The sequence below is a fragment of the Cnephaeus nilssonii genome (genome assembly GCF_951640355.1).
Source record: "Cnephaeus nilssonii genome assembly, chromosome: 15".
NCBI lineage: Eukaryota > Metazoa > Chordata > Mammalia > Chiroptera > Vespertilionidae > Cnephaeus > Cnephaeus nilssonii.
The window spans coordinates 451307-472211 of NC_137086.1; the positions used below are offsets into that span (position 1 = coordinate 451307).

Below are 20905 nucleotides of genomic sequence, written 5' to 3' on the forward strand. Positions count from 1 at the left end.
GTCTTTCCTCACCCACAGACACTTCGCTTCCCCCACATGTCAAGATGGCCACGTGCTGCTCAGACCTCGCATGGTGGGCTTCCAAGCCAAGGGTCGGGCATGAGCATGAAGACTCCCCTGCATTTCACCTGCGCTTGGTTAACCACTGGGTTCAATGCTCAACTACTTGGAAGTAGCTGGTCTCCAACTTCGGAGCCTCTACCGCCCACAGGCTCTGATGCTCAAGGCTCCTCTGAGTCCACCATGTAAACTGTAAACCAAGCTGCACACACCTGTGTGTCCCTCTCGGATCCACTCCCACTGACTACCAGCACCTGGTCCTACTGTCAAAGTGACAACCACACCCAAGCCCACAAGACAGGCTCCACTGTGTGTGTCCAACAGCACGTGGCTCAGGAACCTGCTCAGATCTGCACGCTTCCTGGGCTACGAGACCAGTGGGTTGGAACATGTCAAAGCAAAGCCTTGGAAGACAATTTGGGAGCGTGTGTGGGGAGTGTGGACCCTCCGAAACCCATGCTCTGTGAACATCACGTCTGCCAATGAGGGGCCAGTGAGTGAAGGCGAGTGCTGCCATGAAGAAGAGGGGGTGTTGCCTCGTCCACCTGCAGGTCTGTGTACACCACATTCACCCGTGTGGTTGCCCACTCCCGTCTCTGCACCCTACACTTCCATGTCCACTCATGACTGCACTGGCTGGATCTCAAGTTCTGCTTTCTCCCTAAAGTCATTCCTGCTCAGTCTAGAATTCAGGGTCCTTTACCTTTAATAACTCTGTACCATTCTCCAAGGAAGATATAAAAATGGGAAATAAGCATATGAAAAACAATGTTTTTAAAGGTGCCCACAACCTTGACAACAAACAAAACAAAACAAAACAAAACAAAACAAAACAAAACAAAACAAAACACTGTACCATTAGCTACTGAGCATCAGTTTTGTAAAGCACCTTATATTGTTGACATTTTCACGTGCTCACTTGACCTCAATGACTGTTCCCTCCTTGGCCCTAGGAACCCTGCCATAGAAGTAACCACTCGAAATTTCCACATGCCAACGGAAGGAGTGTTCAGACCTCTTCTGGATGATGGGTTTGTTTGTTGGTTAATCCTCACCCGAGGATATTTTTCCATTGATTTTTTTTTTTTAAGGGAGAGTGGAAGAGAGAGGGAAAGAGAGAAATATCCATGTGAGAGAAACACATTGATTAGTTGCCTCCTGCACATGCCCGACCAAAGCCCAGGCTGGGGAGGAGCCTGCAACCGAGATACATGCCCTTGACCGGAATCGAACCCGGAACTCTTCAGTCCGCAGGCTGACACTCCATCCACTGAGCCACACCAGCTAGGCTGGCTATTTTTGACACTTTGGCACGGGCCTACCTGTCTTAGGTTTGGTTCTATCAGCAACTGGCTTTCAACAAAGTGTGTGCTGTCTCCTTTCTGACTACAAACATTCACTATCTGCCATTGCCACACAAGAATGCTGAGCAGGTTATGATAAAACGACCCCAACAATCTACGTCTTGGCAGGAAGACTGGCAGGTTAAACGGCTATAAAATACAACCTTTCTATGCCAGCTGCAAACCTCGATGGCTCACAGGCTACCGAGTGGTCGTGCATCCGAGCTAGCTGCTGGGAGGCAGGATGCAGATCATGTTCCAGAACAACAGGACCTGCGCAGAGAGGAGCCTTGGGAGCCACTCATCCTTCTTCACCCAGAAAACGAAGACACCAAGGCCCGAGAGGCTAAGCGAACCCACGAGGCCAGCACTGGACTGCACCTCCCACCCACAGCAAGCGCCTCTGTGCCAAGCGCCAACAGCGGCAGAAACAAACATGGCCGGGAAATCACTTCCCCTGAGGACCTACTGTGCGCTGCATTCCGAAGGTCCTTGGTCTGAAGCATCTTACTGCTATCAGCTTAAAGGGACACGTCAGAGAGAAGCGGTGGAAACAAACACCATGCTGGTCACACTGACAACAGCATCAGTTTCCACTTCAATTTCTGAACATTTGCGAGCTGATCACCCTTTCCCTCAGAGAGGTGCCAGGTCACCTTTCACAGCACAGCGCAGACTCTCTGGTCTGTACTTAGCCCAGACAGAGTATTCAATGCTTGAGGCAGCAGCTGTGACTACATCACCAGCAAGAGATTGTTCCCCTTTATAACTGCTGCAGGTACTTAGTACTGCAGTAACACTTCATACTCTAGCAACACCCAGTATTGCAGCAACTGCTTAATACTGCAGTAACAACACTGCAATAAACATTTAATACTGCAGCAATTACTTATTACTCTAGCAACACTTAGCACTGCAGTAACAACACTGCAGCAACACTTAGTACTGCAGTAACAACACTGCAATAAACATTTAATACTGCAGTAATTACTTATTACTCTAGCAACACTTAGTACTGCAGTAACAACACTGCAATAAACATTTAATACTGCAGCAATTACTTATTACTCTAGCAACACTTAGCACTGCAGTAACAACACTGCAGCAATACTTAGTACTGCAGTAACAACACTGCAATAAACATTTAATACTGCAGTAATTACTTATTACTCTAGCAACACCTAATACTCTAGTAACAACACCGCAGCAACACTTAATATTGCAGCAACTACTTATTACTCTAGCAATGCCTAATATGGCAGTAACAACACTACCGCAACACATAATACTGAAGTAACAACACCGCAGCGACACTTAATACTGTGGTAACAACACTGCAACACTTAATACTGCAGTAATTACTTATTACTCTAGCAACACCTAATACCGCAGTAATAACACTGCAGCAATGCTTACTACTGTAGTAACATTTAATGCTATATATAGTAATGCTTAATATAGCAGTAATACCACAAAGCTCCTGAAGTTACACCAGTATTACTATTCTGAATTACAATAATTAAGAAGGAAGAACTGAGAAGCAAGCTATATAAGAATTTGTGATTCTACCAGTTACATCTTGGCCCTGGGAGTAAATACATAAGAAAACACATAAAAACAAAGTGGTGAAAATTCCCTCCTCTTTCTCAAATACGGACGACACTCCTCTTCTTCAGATGCTCTAGGACAAGGTACTTTGTCTGTCTGTGGTTGGTAAGCAATTATTCAATTGTTAAATATTTAAAATGCTGGTAGTTGAAGGTTGGGATGTTTACACAATTAGCGTGCAAATGGAAGGGGTGCATGAGCATTCCAACTCAAAGAAATGAGACCATATATGAATATATGATGGGTGTGCACCATTTTAACATGTTTTTTAAATTGATTTTAGAGAGAGAGGAAGGGAGAGGGGGAGAGAAACACGGTTTATAACATGGAGACGTTTGTAAAAGCCTAACTGATTCCCAACAGTAAGAGAAGGGTCACCACTGGATGGACGTTAGCTATGAAAATAAGAATGAAAATATTTAATGACATCAGAAAAGGCTCATGTTATAATGTTAAGTAAAAATGTAAGCAAATACAAATTTACATCTATGATATGAGACAAGTTAAGAAGTAGCAAAAGTGCATAAGATCAAAGAAAAACATCTAGCAGTGGTTACTGACGCTCTGGGCAAATGCCACGATGCTCACGGTGGGCACAGTGACATACACAGCAGACACTAATAAAAAGCTGCCCTTTCCTATTATTATTTCTTTTTATAATTTTCAGTCCTTATTTAAGAAAATGAGAATTTATCTACCTTTAATCTTAAGTCACCTTTGCACCCATACAGTATTTCTTTTAGCTTCTCTTGCTAATAAAATACCCTGGGAGAATTAGTAAAAAAAAAAATATGTAAAGCAAATTTTTTATTTGTTCATTTTCTGAAGTTTTTAAAAAACCGAAAAGCCCAGGATCCTTCTCCCTTTCCCTTTCCCGGATGAATGGCAGGCCAGCAGCCACATGCCTTGAGTCTGGCCCATGAATGGCCCAGGGCCAGAGACAGGGACTAAACACAGTAATGCCGAGTCCTGGGTGGGAGGGGCTCTATGAGAGTCCCAGCCCCGAATCCTCTGCCTGCAACACTCTTTGTTAGAAATCAATCAGGCTAATGTAAGAAGCTCGGTGACAGGAACCAGGCTCGCCCCAGGGAAAGTTCAATTCATTAGCACTCGGTGTGTGCAGCCTTATTGTAATAATCTGATCAGCATCCAGACAGGCTGGAGAAGGGGGACTGGGCGAGGGGCATGTGGCTGGGAGTGGGAAGCTGTGATGACTGACAACACAGTCCAGGGGCCCTGGTGTGCGAGCGGGTCCGTGCCCCTCGCAGGTACTGCTGATGAGGTTGCTGTCACTGTGGCAGAGATCGAGAGAGAGCAGCGAGGAGGAGCCAGAAGCTTCCGCAGTCCTAGTCCAGTGACCGGCCTATCACTGTGCCCCACATATGGTCAGTCTGATAAAGCCGGCCAACCTGAGCTGCTGTCTTCTCTGAGTGACCTGACCCCGGGTCTGCATCCCACACCCTCTGCCCCCTTTGTAGGGTGGAGTCTCTCAGATCCAGTGCCAAGTAGCTGCTCCATCATTTACTTGCCGACCTGCCTGTGAACGGAGCACAAGCTACAGATGGGACCTGGCTCCTGGACCAGCGGTCCCCAGGTGGCAGTCTCTGCCTCCCTGCCCTCACAGCCTGCTGGGGTGGGAAGGTTGGACTGGGCAGCTCTCAGGATGGATAAATGGATGGCGTTGCCCACACCTCCCCTCCCAGTCCTGTCTGGCTCTCAGGTCGGCTCTAGGGGCTCCAGGCAGTCCAATCAGAAGCACAACAAGCCATTGGATTGGCTGAGGGGCGAACAGGTGATCTGAGCACATCCCTGATCACAATGCGTTCTTCATGAACAGGATTTCTTCCGAGATGCTCTCTCCTCCCTAGAGTTTTGGGAAACGCGCCCCTTGCACACGGAGCTCGTCTCTGGCGGCGTCAGGTGCAGTAGGAGGTGGTGTGCACAGACCAGAGTGGCTACTACGCTGCAGGGGGTGGGTCTTTTAAAAGCACTGAATTAGGCAGGTGAGCTCCATGCTTCCCTTCACCGGAGAGGAAACTTGTGTTCATCTTAGTGACCGTCTGAGGCCGGGCAGTCCTCTCGGGTGAGGGATGCCAACGTCCGGGTGTCCTTTAGTGGAGCTGCTCTGCCCTTTGTTACCCGTGTGCCCCTGGCCGTGGGCTCTGTTCAGGCTCAGGACACACACTGGGCAGGGCCTGGCGGGGACTGAGCAGCCCAGAGCCTCTGGACCTCACCTGTGTGTGACCTGCGCCCACGATGGCTCTGGGGATCCCAATGTGGGCCCAGCACTGACCCCGCCACACCAGCTGCCCCTCCTTTCCCCAGACAGAGAGCCCTGCAGTGCTCCTAAGCATGTCCTTGTCGGTTTCATAAATCTCGTGTGAACAGGCTGCCAGGCTCCGCCCACACCTTCTCATTCAGCAGGTCTTGGCTGGGCCCAGAATTCGCCTTTCTAGAAAGTTCTAGGTGACATTGGGGAAGCTGACCAGCCTCCAGCTCCAGGCTTGGGCTCGAGCCCAGGATGATCATGTCCGCGGGTCAGGTGGCTCTGCAACCTCGAGGGCCTGGCGGGAGTGCAGGAGCTCCAAGGACAGTGTCGGTGGCTTCTCAAAGCTCCTCGCTCCTCTGAGAGGGTCTAGAAGGCTCCCTCCGCCTCCTCTTGATGTTGGGGGGCAGCAGTCAGGCCAGTCTTTGCCAGGAAGAGGGAGCACATGGAGCCAGGGGACTGCAAGACGGGGGCCTGTGGCCGAGCAGAGCCCTGGTGCGGATGCCCCGCCCCCGCCCCTCGGTGCCCGTTCATGGAGACCACGCTAAGTCGTTTCATCCCGCCTGAGGCAGGTTTCATTGGTCACAGCTGGAAACATCTAATTTACACGGAAACTTTTTCAGATGAAAATGTGACGACAGTGTTTCCTTTCCAACTCTACTAACAGCAAGAAGAGCGGAGTTGGGGTCCCCTCCTGTGCAGGGTCTGATTTGGCAGCACCATGTCCTCTTTGGGACAGGCCAGAGGATCTGCTTTCCCAGGACCATGTGACCACTCCTCTTCTCAGCGTGAGTGTGTGGGATAAGGACCAGGTGCACGCCCTGCGATGCGGAGCGAAGGACTGGCCTGCAGCGCAGGTCACCACGCAGGTCCTGACTGTAGCTGCCGAGGCGCATGCCTGAACAGACTCCGGGTGGTGTGGCAGGCTCGCACTTCCAGTCCCGTCCACCTTCCCCACGATCCTCAGAGGACGGAGCCCACAGACCCGCCCAGCAGCCACTGACCCAGGGCCTGCCTTCCCGTCCATGGGAGTAAGAACCAGACCAGCAGAGACCCACACTCAGGGAGGGCGGTTCGGTCAGGGCCAGCGGCTGCGGGTGCCTCACCCAGGGGAACCCACTCCTCTGACCCCTCACGGCTGCCTCAGGACCCCTCTCCCCACACATCAGAACTGAGCAGTGGCTGCCGTGTTCCTGCCATAATCCCAGCGTAGATGGTACAAGTCACAAATGCACTGCGCGTTTTCTTGGTGGGTGAAACCCCAGACAATAGCTGTACGTACATCAACTAGTGCTGGGCGTTCTCTGGATATTTAAAAGACATTTTTACACATTAGCTATCTGAAATACCTATGTTCCTTCTCTTTCAATGTGGCCTTATTTGAAAAATATATTTAATTTTATCAAACGTTAAAAATATTTCATTAAATACATTCTATGTTTTGTTTTGCAGTTTTAAATGCCTTGACTCGGTCACACTCTATTCTGAAGTGCCCAGACAGCCTGGCTGGCATGGCTTAGTGGTTGAGCGTCAGCCTATGAACCAGGAGATTACTCTTGAAAGTTTAACACAATTTTCAATTCCTAGTCAGGGCGCATGCTCAGGTTATGGGCTCAATCCCCACTAGGGGGCATGCAGGAGGCAGCCAATCAATGATTCTCTCTCATCATTGATGTTTCTATCTCTCTCTCCCTCTCTGAAGTCAATAGAAACGTATTTTGAAGAAATAAAAATGTCCAGAGACATGTCCATGTGCAGACATACTGTAGACCAGCAGCAGGCAACTGTTTTCTTCAGGTGACGGCCAGGAATCTTTTCTTTAAACAGAGGATTTATTGTGACAATAAAGGTTACCTGCCACTGCAATCCAAAAAGCCTGGGCCCGAGTGTGGCGTGTCTGCACACATGATGAAGAACAAGGCATCAGAATAATGACACGTCCGGGAACCCCACTTGCTTTAATTCCCCACTTCCTACAAATAAGTCCCCAGATCTCGAAATTGGTGCTCTATGTGCAACTGTGCCAACTATCAAATTAATGTTAAAATATGTGCACCCACCTTCTGATTTATAGCACCAATGACAAACAGCAAAAGGACGGCGTGCCGTAAAGTGTATGGATGGGGGATGGCATGCACAATGTTGTCTCGTAAAGAATGAAGGGTATTCTTTTGGATTCACGAAGTGCAGCACAGATAGACTGGCTGGTGGCTGCGTGCACAGAATTTTCCATAAACATCCCACAGCGCGCCCTGTTGTACGGCCGCCATACATTAATTAGAGCGTCGGCAGACACTGTGCTGTGTTTCGTGCACACAAGTGAATCTTCATTTTTCACATGCAGAGCCTTACTAATTAAAATCAGCTCTGCAATTAAATGTGGAAAATTGTGTTAAACTTTCAAGCGTGATTAGAAAAAATGCAATTATTTTCAGGACATTTTATTTCAATGCAAATGAAATTTCTACCAATGTGACCTGGCAAGTGGGAAACACAGGGATTCTGATTTCTCTGTCTTCCTCTCAGCCTCTCCCCCCTTTTGGGTTCCAGATGCCCCCTCAGTTGCTGTTGCAATGCTCCCCTCCCCCCACCAGTGCCTGGCTCTGTTCCAAGGCTCTCAGTGAGCGCTCCCTGTCAGGCATGAATAATACAGCCCGGCCGCTGGCAGAATCCCGATGAGGCGTGCCCACATCAGGAAGCAGGTCCTCCGCCTCCGCTCCGGAGCAGGTCCTGTGAAGACAGGCAATTATTCACCCGCGGCGGCCGCCACGGCAATCACGCTGGTGGGTGTGAAGGTATAGGAAATGGGAAAATCTGAATAAGGAATATGCACAATAAGCCAGAGAATCCAATACTTTTCTAATCAAAAAGGAAGCTACCATTTGGAGCTTTTTATTTTAAAGTTTCATGATCAATTGATTTGGCTCTGAATTTCTTTAACTGGGAGGATTTAAAATAATAGCAATGCCCATCACCCAGTTTCCGGGGGCTTGTCCAGTGTGCCAGACTCTAAAGCTAAATTTTGGGTCAAATATTTCATCAGGACTCTATTCTCAACACACAAACAAGTTAAAAAATTGCAATGAAGAGTAAATGTAAGTGAAATCTACTGAATTTCAGAAATAAATCCAGAAGGTCCCAAACAGATGTGAAGAACAAGGCCATGTTGGGGCCTGTCTGTCCTTCTCTCCTAGGCTTGTACAAAAGTCACTATTCAGAAAGAAGTAAGTCCAGTTAATTTCAAATATTCCAGTATGTGAGTAATTATTATAAGGAATGCTGAAATGCAAATTCCTCTCCATTGTTTAATAGTAACCTATAATAGATATTAATATATTTTGATTATTCCAGTTTCTAATTTTATTAGGAAAATTAAAACCTAAGAACAATAAGCTTCTCTGGCCCGTGTGGCTCAGTTGGGTGAGCATCGTCCTGTGCACCGAAAGGCTGCTGGTTTGATTCCTGGTCAGGGCACATGCCCAGGTTGTGGATTCAATCCCTGGCAGGGGACAACTGGTCAATGTTTCTTTCTCCCCCTCTCCCTTCCTCTCTCTCAAAATCAATAAAAATCCTATATAATAAAGATGTAATATGCAAATGGTTGTTACACCGTGAAGCGTTAACGACCGACTGCTTAACGACTGGATCACAGATCAGCAGGAGGGTGGGGCAGCGAGCTACAAGTGGGTAGCGGAGAGCTACAGGAGGGGGCAGGGCAGCAAGCTATTAGGGGGAAAGGGGGAGCTATAGGAGGGTGGGGCAGCAGGCGGAGAGCTACTGGAGGGTGGCAGCGAGCTACTGGAGAGCTACTGGCACACAGATTCGTGCGCAGGGCTACTAGTAAAATATAAATAAATAAAAGACTGTCCAATAAAAAAGAAGAATAAGCTGTTACTTTGGTGACAAGTTTAGTTTCCACAGATAGTCCCCTTTCTCAGGGTCAGGTTGCACTTTGTTTTCAACACAAACAGTGCCTTCCTTCACCGTGGGGAGGAACTAGGCACTGTGAGTCTAAGGCACTAGAATTTCAGTCTCAGTCAAGCAGCCTGGGCAGAAACACTCTGACCTTCCACATGCTGGCTGGCATCGTAGCACCTCTTCCTACAAACTCTGGATCAATAGCGAAGTGTCTTTACCAGGTACTTGAACTGAACTAAAACAACGGCAGATAAAGAGTGACGTGTGGCTTCTTTTCACCATGCCTCCCTCCTTCCACAGACGAGTCAGGCTTTGGTTTGGGGCTGTCACCCGACAACGCCAGGCCTCAGGCCCCTGGGACGCCCCTCAGCACAGGCTCTGGTGTCTGCGCTGTGCTCAGTCTGGGCAGCGCTTCAGGCGGATCTCCACGTTCACACTGTGCCTGGAGCCTCCTGCCAACACTGTTGTCAGCAGGAGAGCAGGCCAGCAACGTCCCAGATTCCCAGTAGGTGCTTCCAAGCCTTCCCTCACCTTCTGCCCCACCCACCCAGACAAGGGCTGTGGGCACACGGGAACCGGCTTGTTTTTCAGCCACAAGTGTCCTAAGTGCTCGCTGGCCAGTCTGCTCGCACACTGGGGACGGGGCCCAGGCAGGAGAGTGAAGGGGTCCGGGAAGCTTGCTTCCCGAATGTGAGCCTCTACCAACCAAACTCACTGAGAAGGACCGAGAGTTGGTGTGTTTCTGCAGAGGAAGCTCTGAGGGGACTGCACCCCTGAGCACATGGTGGCTGCAGCGCCCGCGGGCAGGCGGATGAAGGAAAAGCCACACGACCTCAGACCTCAGCAGGGGTGTCAGGTGGAGAGGAGGTCCGAGGGGCCTGGCTCCAGGGAGGAGAGACTTCCGGCCGAGTGCCAACTGCCGGTTCTGCCATGCACATGCGCGGATGATAGAGGCACAGGGAGAAACAAGGAGATGCCTGTGGGAGACACAGGGATGTTTCTGGAGATAAGTGTCTGGCATGTGGGTTAGCTGCATGGGAGGACTGAGCTGACTTCCTACTTCAGGGCACCAAAATGTTGGCGGGGCTGGGGTCCCTGCTGGCCAGTGGCTGGGATTCACACACACTCATCCTCCGGCCAGAGGAAGTCTCTCTGAGGAGCAGGGTGCGCTCGCCTCTGTGTGGGAACCCCCCTCCCCCCCGCCCCCCCGGCCCGCATCTTTCTCATTTCTGCCTTGGCTGCCAAGGGACTTGGAACTAAATGCTGTGCTACATGAAAACCCCGGATACAGTCTGAGTTTCCAGTAAAACTGTTTCAATTTCCCTCATGTTCTTCCTACTTCCTCTCTTTAACTTTTTTAAAAAATATATTTTTATTGATTTCAGAGAAGGAGAGAGAGAGAGATAGGAACATCAATAATGAGAGAATCATTGATCCCCCACTGGGGACTGAGCCCGCAACCCAGCATGTGCCCTGATTGGGAATCATACCGCAACCTCCTGGGTTCATGGGTTGACGCTCAACCACTGAACCACACGGGCTGGGCTCTCTCTCACTTTTAACTGCAGTTATATGTGTGTTTATCAGCTACCTCAAACTAGCCATGAACTATTAACACAAATATTCATGATAGGTTACCTCTTGTTCAAGGACACAATTTTTTAAGTAAGCAAGAACATCCAGGAAATAAGTATTAGAACCTTAATTCCAATCCTCCCTTTTTTAACCAGGATCTGACATTTTAGATCCCCTTCCCCAAGATATGTTCCCTTTCACAGGGCTGTCTGGAGGCAGAGGCCTGTTTCTTACAAGCCCACAGCCCCACCGGCCTCAACTGAAGACGAGGGAGTGAGTGAGCCGTGAATGCCAGCAGCTGCCATGGAGGCCACAGTACAGCGATGCAGCGACCAGCTGTCAAGGGCCACCAGGGTGTCCTACAAGCAAGAGTGTGCCCTGAGCCTGCGATGAACGTTTGATTTCCTTAGATATGTCCTTACGAGAGGAAGAAAGGTCGGGGTTAAATACATGGTGATGGAATGGGAACTGATTCTGGGTGGTGAGCACACCATGCGATATACAGATGATGGGTGATAGAGCTGTACACCTGAAACTTACGTAATCTTATTAACCAACACTGACCCAATAAATCCAATAAAGTGAAACAGAGAAAGAGAACTGGTAGATATGTTATCACCTGGTATCCAATTTCCTTAAAAATTGTTTTGCTTTTTCATATTGTTAATTCCACATACCTGCCTCAAATTATTTTTTGCACGTTCAAGTAAATAAAAACTTCAACATACGAAAATAACACCTTTTTCCTGGGTTATGAACTAATGTGATATAGGAATAAAATAAAATTGTAGCCCTAACAGAAATACATTCATTCAAAAACTTATCTTTGAAAGACCAAAGCTGTGGGTGATCTCAGCGGAGCCCACGGAGGCTGCCTTCTGGGCCATCTGGAGAGGCCGCTGCCCGCATCGCAGCAGAGGTCAAGGTCATGCCTGTGGGGGGTGCAGGTGTTCATGTGCCTCATGACTGTGGGAAGAGGACCTTTCACGGAAGGAAGTATTTTACAGCCAGAACGAAACGCAGCCAGGCACAACTGAACTCCCACAATGGGTTGGGCAATGGTCCAAGGATGCTGATGCATCTTGCCTGAGAAGGGGCACCTTTCCAGGTTAAGAAACCAAACGTCGTCCCTCAGCTACACATTCTGGTAACATGTAGACATCAAAAAATAAGAGCAGGAAGCCTCACTGGATGCCTCAAGGAGGTTCCCCAGAAGGAAACTCATCGGTGACTAAGTTCTGAGAGGTGATTAGTCTCACATGACAAGGTCTGCACCTCCCTCATGTTAACACTGGGGGAAAGGAGCCCACGACGTTAAATAAGTGGGCGGGGGGGGGGGGGGGGCGCACCTGTGTCTGCAGTGGGAGTAGCTCTCCACCCTCCCCCACCTTACATCCCTAATTAACTATTCCCATTAAAAAGTAGGAATTCTAACAATTACAAACAACACGGCTCATGGTCAAAATCATAACATTAAAAAATTAATAATAAAAAATCATAACATAAAAAAATTAATAAATGTTGACACATCCCCCAATGTGGATGTTTCCGTGAACCCTCCCACAATCCCATCTGCCTCACTCCTCCTGCGTGGCTCTGGGTGCTCTGGGCCCACGTCAGCATCTGTCTCAAGCCACCCTCAAATCACGCCCAGCCCCAAGCTAGGCCTCCTTCAGGAAAGGGTCTCGGAGGCAGGTGTGCACATGCCCGGGGACACATCGGCAGCTGACGGAGTGCACCTTGGTAGGGACATGAGTGTCTCACACAATTCTTAGGAAACGTCATGATTTTTCCTGTAAAACGGTGATTATGAAATATCTAGCTGACACTTAATTAAAACTTGTTATTTAATAATTTTGTTAGTAGTATGATAAAGTTTAACTAGTGACTAATCAAGAGATGATGAGGGCAAAATGAGATTTCACTCATGGCTTGCTAACCTGTTTCCTAGTGAAAATACAGGTGGTTTTTCTAAGACTTTTAGATTAGATTTATATAAATACTCCTGCATACATAGCACAAATTCTTTAACTATTTAAATCACACAGTTCAATAATTTACTTTCATATAGTAGTAATAATATAATAAATCAACTTTAATATTTTAAATCACAAAATTTCCTTAAAAAGAGGCCTTGCTGTTCTTTTGGTGCATGCATAACGGAAGTCTGACAACCCTCCTCCACGGGTGCTCGTTAAAAACTCCCAGCCTCCTTAAATGCTATGTGGAAATTTGGGGAGTAATTTCCCCCTGATTTTACTAGAAGACATTCAAAACAATTGCTTGATTTCACCCTAAGTTCGTGTCCAGCTGGAAGGACATAAATGTAGAAGTGAGGGAGGCCGCCCTGCTGCCGAGGGCACACCAGCCTTGGCATCTGGGCTGTGACCTGTGCCCTGGTTTCTGATGGTCTGTCAGGTGGGAGACCTGGGTCCAGCAGCCCGATCTGTGAAAATCAGCTGAAAGTGATTACAGCCTGTGCACACTTCATTCATCACAACGGAAACCCCACGGGAAGGGGAAAGGGCGCTGCCGCAGTGTCCCAGAGAAGAATGTCCTCCGGAAGCGTGAGCTGGAGACCGCCCTCCCCGACCACCCTGCCTCATGGGTGCGGACAGGATTCTGCTGTGATGCGTCCTTAGCAACCATGACCTAGCCACCTGGAGATGCTCCCGACCCTCCTCTCTGACACACCCGAGTCCCAGGATTGATGAGGACAACATAACTCTTTCAAGCCCCGACTCTCCCGGGGCAGCCAGCCCTGTTCCCTCCCGGCACCGCCCCTCAGCTGCCCGGGCACTGGGTGGGCTCGTGTCCGAGGACAAACGGTTCAGTATGGAAGCCACGCGCTGCAGGACGATCTGAAGGCCACACTCTGACTTACCGCCTGTGATTTATGTCCTGCAGCTCCTGGCAGGAGAAGGGGAGGAGAGACCTGCTCAGTGACACGGGGAGGGTGTCAGCGCTGTCCCATGCTCATGGCAAAGGAGCTTCAGACTGGTCTTAATCTGTGTCGCCTTACGTATGATCATAAAATTTGTCCCTCAAATAGTCGGAATGGCTCACGCTTTGAGAGCTTGGACCAGAGACCAATGCCCGGGTTCGTGTCCGAGGGAAGGCACAGCACTCTTGCTCTCCCACCAGCTGCCACCACTGTCACAGCAGCCGGTCCCTAAGGCATGTGGGACGTACAACATGCAAGAACACAGGCCTTACCTTCTGTGTCTTGCATATTTGCCACTAACATGACCGCTGCCATCACAGCCGGGCGTGGGACAGCTGCAACGGGAAAGAATTAATTACACGGTGCCACATGCCGCAGGCGGTTAGACCGAGAGTGTCAGTGACGGGGCAGAGACGGAGGGCCACGCAGATGGACAGAGAAGCGCAAACCTGGAGGGGGCTAGGGATGCTTTTCATCAGCGAGTCCCAGGGGAGGCCACTGCATCAGGGCAGCGGGCCGTGAGGAGACCCAGGAGCTGGGCCTGCCGGCTGGCATGAAAACGCCTGGGCTTCGCACACTGCTATGGGGACACACTCACCCACAGAGCACTGACCTGAACAGCTCCTGGATGGCTGGTTCCACGGGAACTGCAGGGAGAGGGAACAGACAACAATGCGTCATGTACCACAGCACCCGCTTCCACAGAACATTCCTGAGAGGGGTGGCAGGCAGCGGTCACCATGCACCAAGCAACAGCTTCTGCAGCAGGAAGGTGACCCGAGGGGCCTCCAGGGAGTCAGGGAGCGTGGACGTACCTCGAACCCCTTTGGACCGCGTGCGATGCCGCTTCTCCTCGGCGTCCACCTCCATCTGGGGAGAGAGTAGCAGGCGGTCAGTGTCCTCCTCCCACACGCCGAGGCCAGCAGGGGTGCGCTGTGCCCTGGTCTGTCAGGGACAGTTTGAACAGTGTCCCTCCGTGCAGGGAGCCTCTCCGGGGGAAGCACCAGGCCATGCAAAGGTGTGAGAAATACGGGTCAGCCTTGACCCTGCAGGGATGCTTAGTCGGAGGCCCTGCCTGTGAGGAGCCTCGAGCCAGCCTGCGTCCTCGCCTTTAAAGGACGGAGGAGGACACATCTGGTGACTCCGAGTTGAACTTCGTACCAAGAATGTTCACTGCAGGTGTCATCTGTCCACGACGGGCCTTGGTGACCCACTGTCCCCAGCCCCTGCGGTGCTGCTGCTACGCACATTGACCTAAATCGTCAGGATGCTCTTCAGGACACAGGCCTTTGCTCGTGGCAACCGTACGTCTCACACTTTGTTTCACGCACTGCCTTGTCGGACCCTCAGCAGCGCTGTCATGAAGGCACTGTATCGCCTCCTGGAGATCTGACTTGCCCACGAGCATCTGATGGAAGTTGTGGTGCAGGCCTGCCTCCACATGTCATCTTTAAGACAGGGAGCACACTGCGGGACGGGTAAGTGCTAGGGTTTTGTGCACCAGATATTTCCACAGAGTGTGAGAAACTATACACGGCAAACTGCCCATGAGGCGGGGGGAATTCTAGTGCACCCAGCGGGCTGCCAAGGAGAGACGCAAAGAGGAGACACAGGTCCTCTGACCACAGGAGCAGAGCTGCTCAGCCCCGCCTGGGACCTCCCTGCCCTGCCCAGGGGCCAGAGCTGCCACAAGGTGCCACCTTCTCCACTGCGTGCGGAGTACGGCATCGGGCAATAAAAAATGGGTGTAATAAACACATAAGCTGTCGATGGGCTTAATAGCCTTTCATGGGAGATGGAAGTGTTCTGATAGAAGACTGAGATTTGATACAATAAGCATTTCGGGAGAGGAGGGGCCAGGATGAGGTGTGGGAGGAAGTAGGAAGGGAGGCCGCACCTGAGCCTAGGTCTCACCCAGGACAGGGCGTGGATGAGTGAGTGAGTGAGTGAGGCCTGCGGCAGGTTAAGGAGGTGGGAGGGGGCAGATGAGTGCTGAGAAGAGGGCTGCGGGAGCAGAGGGGCAGGGCGAGGGCTGGGGCCAGAGGGAGGGGCACAGTCGACCCAGCAGCTACCCGGCTGCTGTCATCTACTGAGCAGGTCGGGGGGTGGGAACACCTCACAAGCACATTTTAGAAAGAAATGCACGCGGCGCGAGCACGAAGGGCGCAGGAGAACCGAGAGGAGGCGAGTCTCCAGGTCTGTGTCCGGGGAAGAGCGAGGCCAGGGAGAAGGATGGAGTTGAGGAAAGGAGAATGTACACGAGGCAGTGCCTGTGGCTTCTCCTGTCCTTGGTTCCTGAGCCCACGCGGGGCCTGGAGCCCTGGACGCAGGCGCGCTGTGGACCCGCAGGATGCCAACAGCACCTCGGCAGCTTGAATGCTCTAACCTGCTGGTCTACACGCAGAACTCCCACGCCTGGTGCAATGCCAGCCAAGCCTAACACCTTGTGCAGGGCACAGCGGGGGTGGGAACGTGGAGGGCCGCCGTCGTGACCTGGGGGAGTGGGCAAAGGCTTCCTGGCGGAGCTGAGCCCTGAGCGGCTTTAAAAGCTTCACTGCAGGTGTCAGGTTGAAAAGTGTGTGGGGATTCGTGGGGGTGGGTGTCCCAGGCAGAGGGCACATGTACAGAGACCTTGAGGGGTTTGCTAGAGGGCTCCCTGCCTTCAGTAGGGCACCGGCTGCTCGCACCTCTGGGTGGGACACAGCCCGTCTGTCTCAGCGGCCCCCTGGCTCACACAGGCCTGGCACCTGGTGCGCGTGTACCCCTGCGTGTACCGCGGCCGTGGCTCAGGAGGGAACCCCCACGCCCACCAAAGGCAGCGAGGCTGGCTCTTCTCTCTGGGCATGACCTTCACACACGGGCCTCATCAGCTGACAGCTCACTGTCAGAACGGCTTTATTTTTCACTTTAACATTGTCACCCCGTTGTTTTATGGGGACAACCTGATTTCCCCTGATGGACAGTGGGTTCTGCCATTAATCACGCTGGATAAATGATGCTTCCCCACTAGTCCAAAGTGCCCCTCTTGCTCGTGTCAGGTCCCACCACAGCGGGCCCGTTTATGCCATCGCTCAGCCTGCTGAGTGTCAGGCTCTGGACCAGGCTGTGCTCTGAGGAACCAGCCTCCTTCCTGCGAGGACGTCATGAGGTGACATCAACACGTCTAGGCCGGCACCGGCACCGGCACCAGCACCCCCGTGAGTGCTGGTTCTCTCTCTCCCCAGCTAAGGGGCCATAAATGAAGGATGGAAACGGGTCTAAATTTGCTTCTGCACAGACGGTTCAGGATGCGTACACTGCGGGAGGGTCAGATGGTGCAGAACGCATCCACTTCAGAGTCAACATTGTGGGGAGGGTGTTCATCCCCAGCGTTTACACCTCAGTGTTAGGTCAGAGGCCACTTGACACCTGTGGGCATCCTCACACTTTTTATTCCTTTAGGAAGCGCTCCTCCTCATGTCTGCCTGCCCCTCCACCCCTGTCTGTCCCTCCATCCCCACCTGCCCCTCCACCCCTGTCTGTCCTTCCACCCCTGCCTCCTCCATCCCTGCCTGTCCCTCCACCCCTGCCTGCCCCTCCATCTCTGCCTGTCCCTCCACCCCTGCCTGTCCCTCCATCCCTGCCTGTCCCTCCACCCCTGCCTGTCCCTCCACCCCTGCCTGTCCCTCCATCCCTGCCTGTCCCTCCATCTCTGCCTGTCCCTCCACCCCCACCTGCCCTCTCCATGCCCGCCTGCCATTTTGAAAAGAAGGCCTATTTGCCACTGGTGACTGTTAGAAGCACCAGGTGACCTGTCAGTGGCTCTGAGGCCAGAGCTGCAGGACCTGCGTCTGTGAGGTCAGGATGGCCCAGCAGCCTTGGTTTCTGAGCCTGTCTCTAGTGATTTAATTAGAAAATCCACCTTAATGTGCCACTTGTACATTTACCCCTTCAAGTCCAGGGTTTATTTCTATAAGGACAGGTTCCCATGAGAATTTACATGATTTTACACTTAAAGAAAACTCTTGAATTTAAAACATTTACTTTTGAACCGATATAAGCTACCAACCTGAAGAGAGGGCAAGGGAGTTACTTTGTAAAATGTAAACTTTGCACGTGGACTCAGGATTTATTTCATGACTTTCATTTTCCCTGTCTTTCTCCCCAATAAAATGCGCACCTTCCTGTCCCGCCGGTGTGGTTCTGTGATGGAGAGCTGGCCTAGGAACCAGGAGGCCACGATTTGGTTCCCGGTCAGGGCACAGGCCCAGATTGCAGGCTCGATCCCTAGTAGGGGGCGTGCAGGGGGCAGCCCATCAGTGATTCTCTCCCATCATTGATGTTTCCCTCTCTCTCCCTCTCTCCCTCTCTGAAATCAATTAAAACGTATTTTTAAACACGTGCACTTCCTCAGGTTGAGCCCATCAGAAGCGCACACATTCGGGTGGCTCCTTCAGACCCTGGCGGCTGTGCGCTGACCTTGCTCTGACCCCGGAGCTCTCAGGCCAGCGGGGACCAGGGAGGAGCTGCCCTTGGGCTCCGAGGACAGCAGGAGCCCTCTGACTTGCGTCCTGAACACTGTGAACTGCTCTCCTTCCGGCAGGAACAGGGCAGGGGGCACAGTGGGGTCACAGTCCCCTGGGGGACCTCTCTGACCTGTCAGAGCCCGAGCCCCGCCCTCCCGCAGCCAGTCCTTCATTATTCAGGAAGCAACAGCATCTGTCAATTAGCCAGGCCTGCCTTTCCCCTCCGGAGGCTCAGCCTTTGGTCCCTCACTGCTCATTAGCACCCTGACCAGCAGACTGCAGAGGCAGAGCTGACACCCTTTGCCCAGTGGGGGGCCTGGAGGGAGTGGGGGGAGCGAGTGACAGAGGAACCCGAGCCGCTCCTGGCAAAATGCAGTGCGCAGACCGCGCTGCTTCCTGCGCCTCCATGCCGGCGGACGACTGTCTCCTAGGCAACCGGGACCCGGCCTGCTCTCAGGACAGGAAAATCGGCCGGTAAAGGTCAGGAAGGCTCAGGAACTCCACACAAGTCGTCCTTGAAAAGTGCTTAGAAAATAACTGTAACCAAATTCTTCTCCAAAATATGACCCTTTTCTGTTTCCGTGAAATTAATGTAGTGCAAACATGTTAGGATGCAGGATTTCTGTCCCTACTCATGAAGAGGAAGGATGGCATTATTATTAGGGCCGTGAAGTGAGGAGGGGTTAGCAGGTGTGTAGTTCATGGCTGCACGGTTTATGATGTCCAATTTCAGTTATCCAACCTCACAGGATGGGAGTGAGGAAAACCCAGGCAAATAAGACAGGAGCGAAGCCGTGGTGTGCCTGCTGCTTCCTTCTCACTGAGGGGGCAGCAGGGACACCGCCTCAGGGAGAGACCCGCCTGCCCAGGCCCGAGCTGCGTGGGGAGGAGCAGTCGGTGCCAGGAGAGGCAGGAGCAACTGAAACGGGAAAACAGAAATTCTGGGGGAGAAAGACAGGAAGACGCAGCGATGCGCAGCTCTGCCCTGAGACTGGGCCGAGCCCCACGCTGAGACGGCCACACATCCCTCCCACAGCTGTTCCCTCTCCTCTTCTCGCTGGCTCATGCTGTGCTCTCACCTGACCCTTGATCCCCCTTGACCTCTGCTGACCTACACGCAATGTCACACTCTCCTTCTCCAACAGCGTGCACACGCCCACCTTCTCTTGGGCACTCTGCACCCGCTGGATGTCACTTCTAAATCTGTTCAGAGGCCACGGTGACCCCAAAATCTATCGCTCCCACCCCCAGCCAGGTCCTCACAGCTCTGCCCACTCCCCCGACTCCGGGCTCCTCATTCTGCCCCAGGCCCCCGCACACTCAGGAAGCCCCACTGCTCCACAGGCGGGCGCGGGCCAGCGTCTGACACCAACCGCTCCTTTAAAGCGCGAGTCCCGTTTCTGGCTGCTTCCCGAGGATGCCCTCACTTCCTGTTCATTAAACACACGCGTGGCATTCCCTTCCGCACGGGCCGCAGCGCCTCAGGCCGTCCGCCTTTGGTACATCCGTTCCCACGTGTGCCGGGTCCTGGGCAGAGCTCTCCCTCCACGCTGTCACCTGTGAGGAGTCTGCAACCTCCCTCATGGCCCAGCGTTTCTCAGCAATCAGCCTTCAGTCCAAACCTCACAGTCCGTCTCGGTTCCTCTGTCCAATCGTCCGTCACATTCTGGGTCCTGCAGTTGTCTTTCCCTCTCTCTGGACACCCCGAGCTACACCGGACCCGTCAGGACTGAGTCACTGACTGTCTCTGGGTGTTTGTCCCTCACTATTTTGCTTTGTCTAGCCTCTCCATTTACAGCTGTGCCCTTATCAGTCAATTTCCATCATGGAGAATCCATAACAGTTCCCTGCCTTTCCTTCTAGAAGTCCTACAGGGATAGCAGTGTGTGTGTGTGTGTGTGTGTCTATGGGGGGGTGCATACAGGGACAGAGGCCATGTGTGTGTGGGGATGCACACAGGGACAGCAGCCGTGTATGTGTGGGGGGATGCACACAGGGACAGCAGCCGTGTATGTGTGGGGGGATGCACACAGGGACAGCAGCCGTGTATGTGTGTGTCTATGGGGGGGTGCATACAGGGACAGCAGCCGTGTATGTGTGGGGGTGCACACAGGGACAGCAGCCGTGTATGTGTGGGGGGTGCATACAGGGACAGCAGCCGTGTATGTGTGGGGGTGCATACAGGGACAGCAGCCGTGTATGTGTGGGGGGTGCATACAGGGACAGCAGCCGTGTATGTGCGGGGGTGCATACAGGGACAGCAGCCGTGTATGTGTGGGGGGTGCATACGGGGACAGTAGCTGTGTATGTGTGTGTGGGGGGGTGCATACAGGGACAGTAGCTGTGTATGTGTGTGTGTGTGGGGGGGTGCATATGGGGACAGTAGCTGTGTATGTGTGTGTGTGTGGGGGGGGTGCACACAGGGACAGTAGCTGTGTATGTGTGTGTGTGTGTGTGTGGGGTGCACACAGGGACAGTAGCCGTGTATGTGTGTGTGTGGGGGGGTGCATACGGGGACAGTAGCTGTGTATGTGTGTGTGTGTGTGTGTGTGTGTGTGGGGTGCACACAGGGACAGTAGCCGTGTATGTGTGTGTGTGTGGGGTGCATATGGGGACAGTAGCTGTGTATGTGTGTGTGTGTGTGTGTGTGGGGTGCACACAGGGACAGTAGCTGTGTATGTGTGTG

The 20905-nt window shown here is 52.1% G+C and overlaps 1 protein-coding gene across 6 annotated transcripts in view; it reads right to left on the reverse strand.

Moving 5' to 3' along the window:
• Positions 1–20905, reverse strand: part of MYT1L (myelin transcription factor 1 like) — a 245610-nt gene that overhangs the window by 74626 nt on the left and 150079 nt on the right. For all 6 annotated transcript variants that reach the window (XM_079791509.1, XM_079791508.1, XM_079791507.1 and 3 more), the window contains 3 exons: positions 14530–14584; positions 14328–14361; positions 13987–14049 (listed from right to left, as the gene is read on the reverse strand). In XM_079791509.1, coding sequence (XP_079647635.1) covers positions 13987–14049; positions 14328–14361; positions 14530–14584 — 152 coding nt within the window. The remainder of the gene's footprint in view (positions 1–13986; positions 14050–14327; positions 14362–14529; positions 14585–20905) is intronic.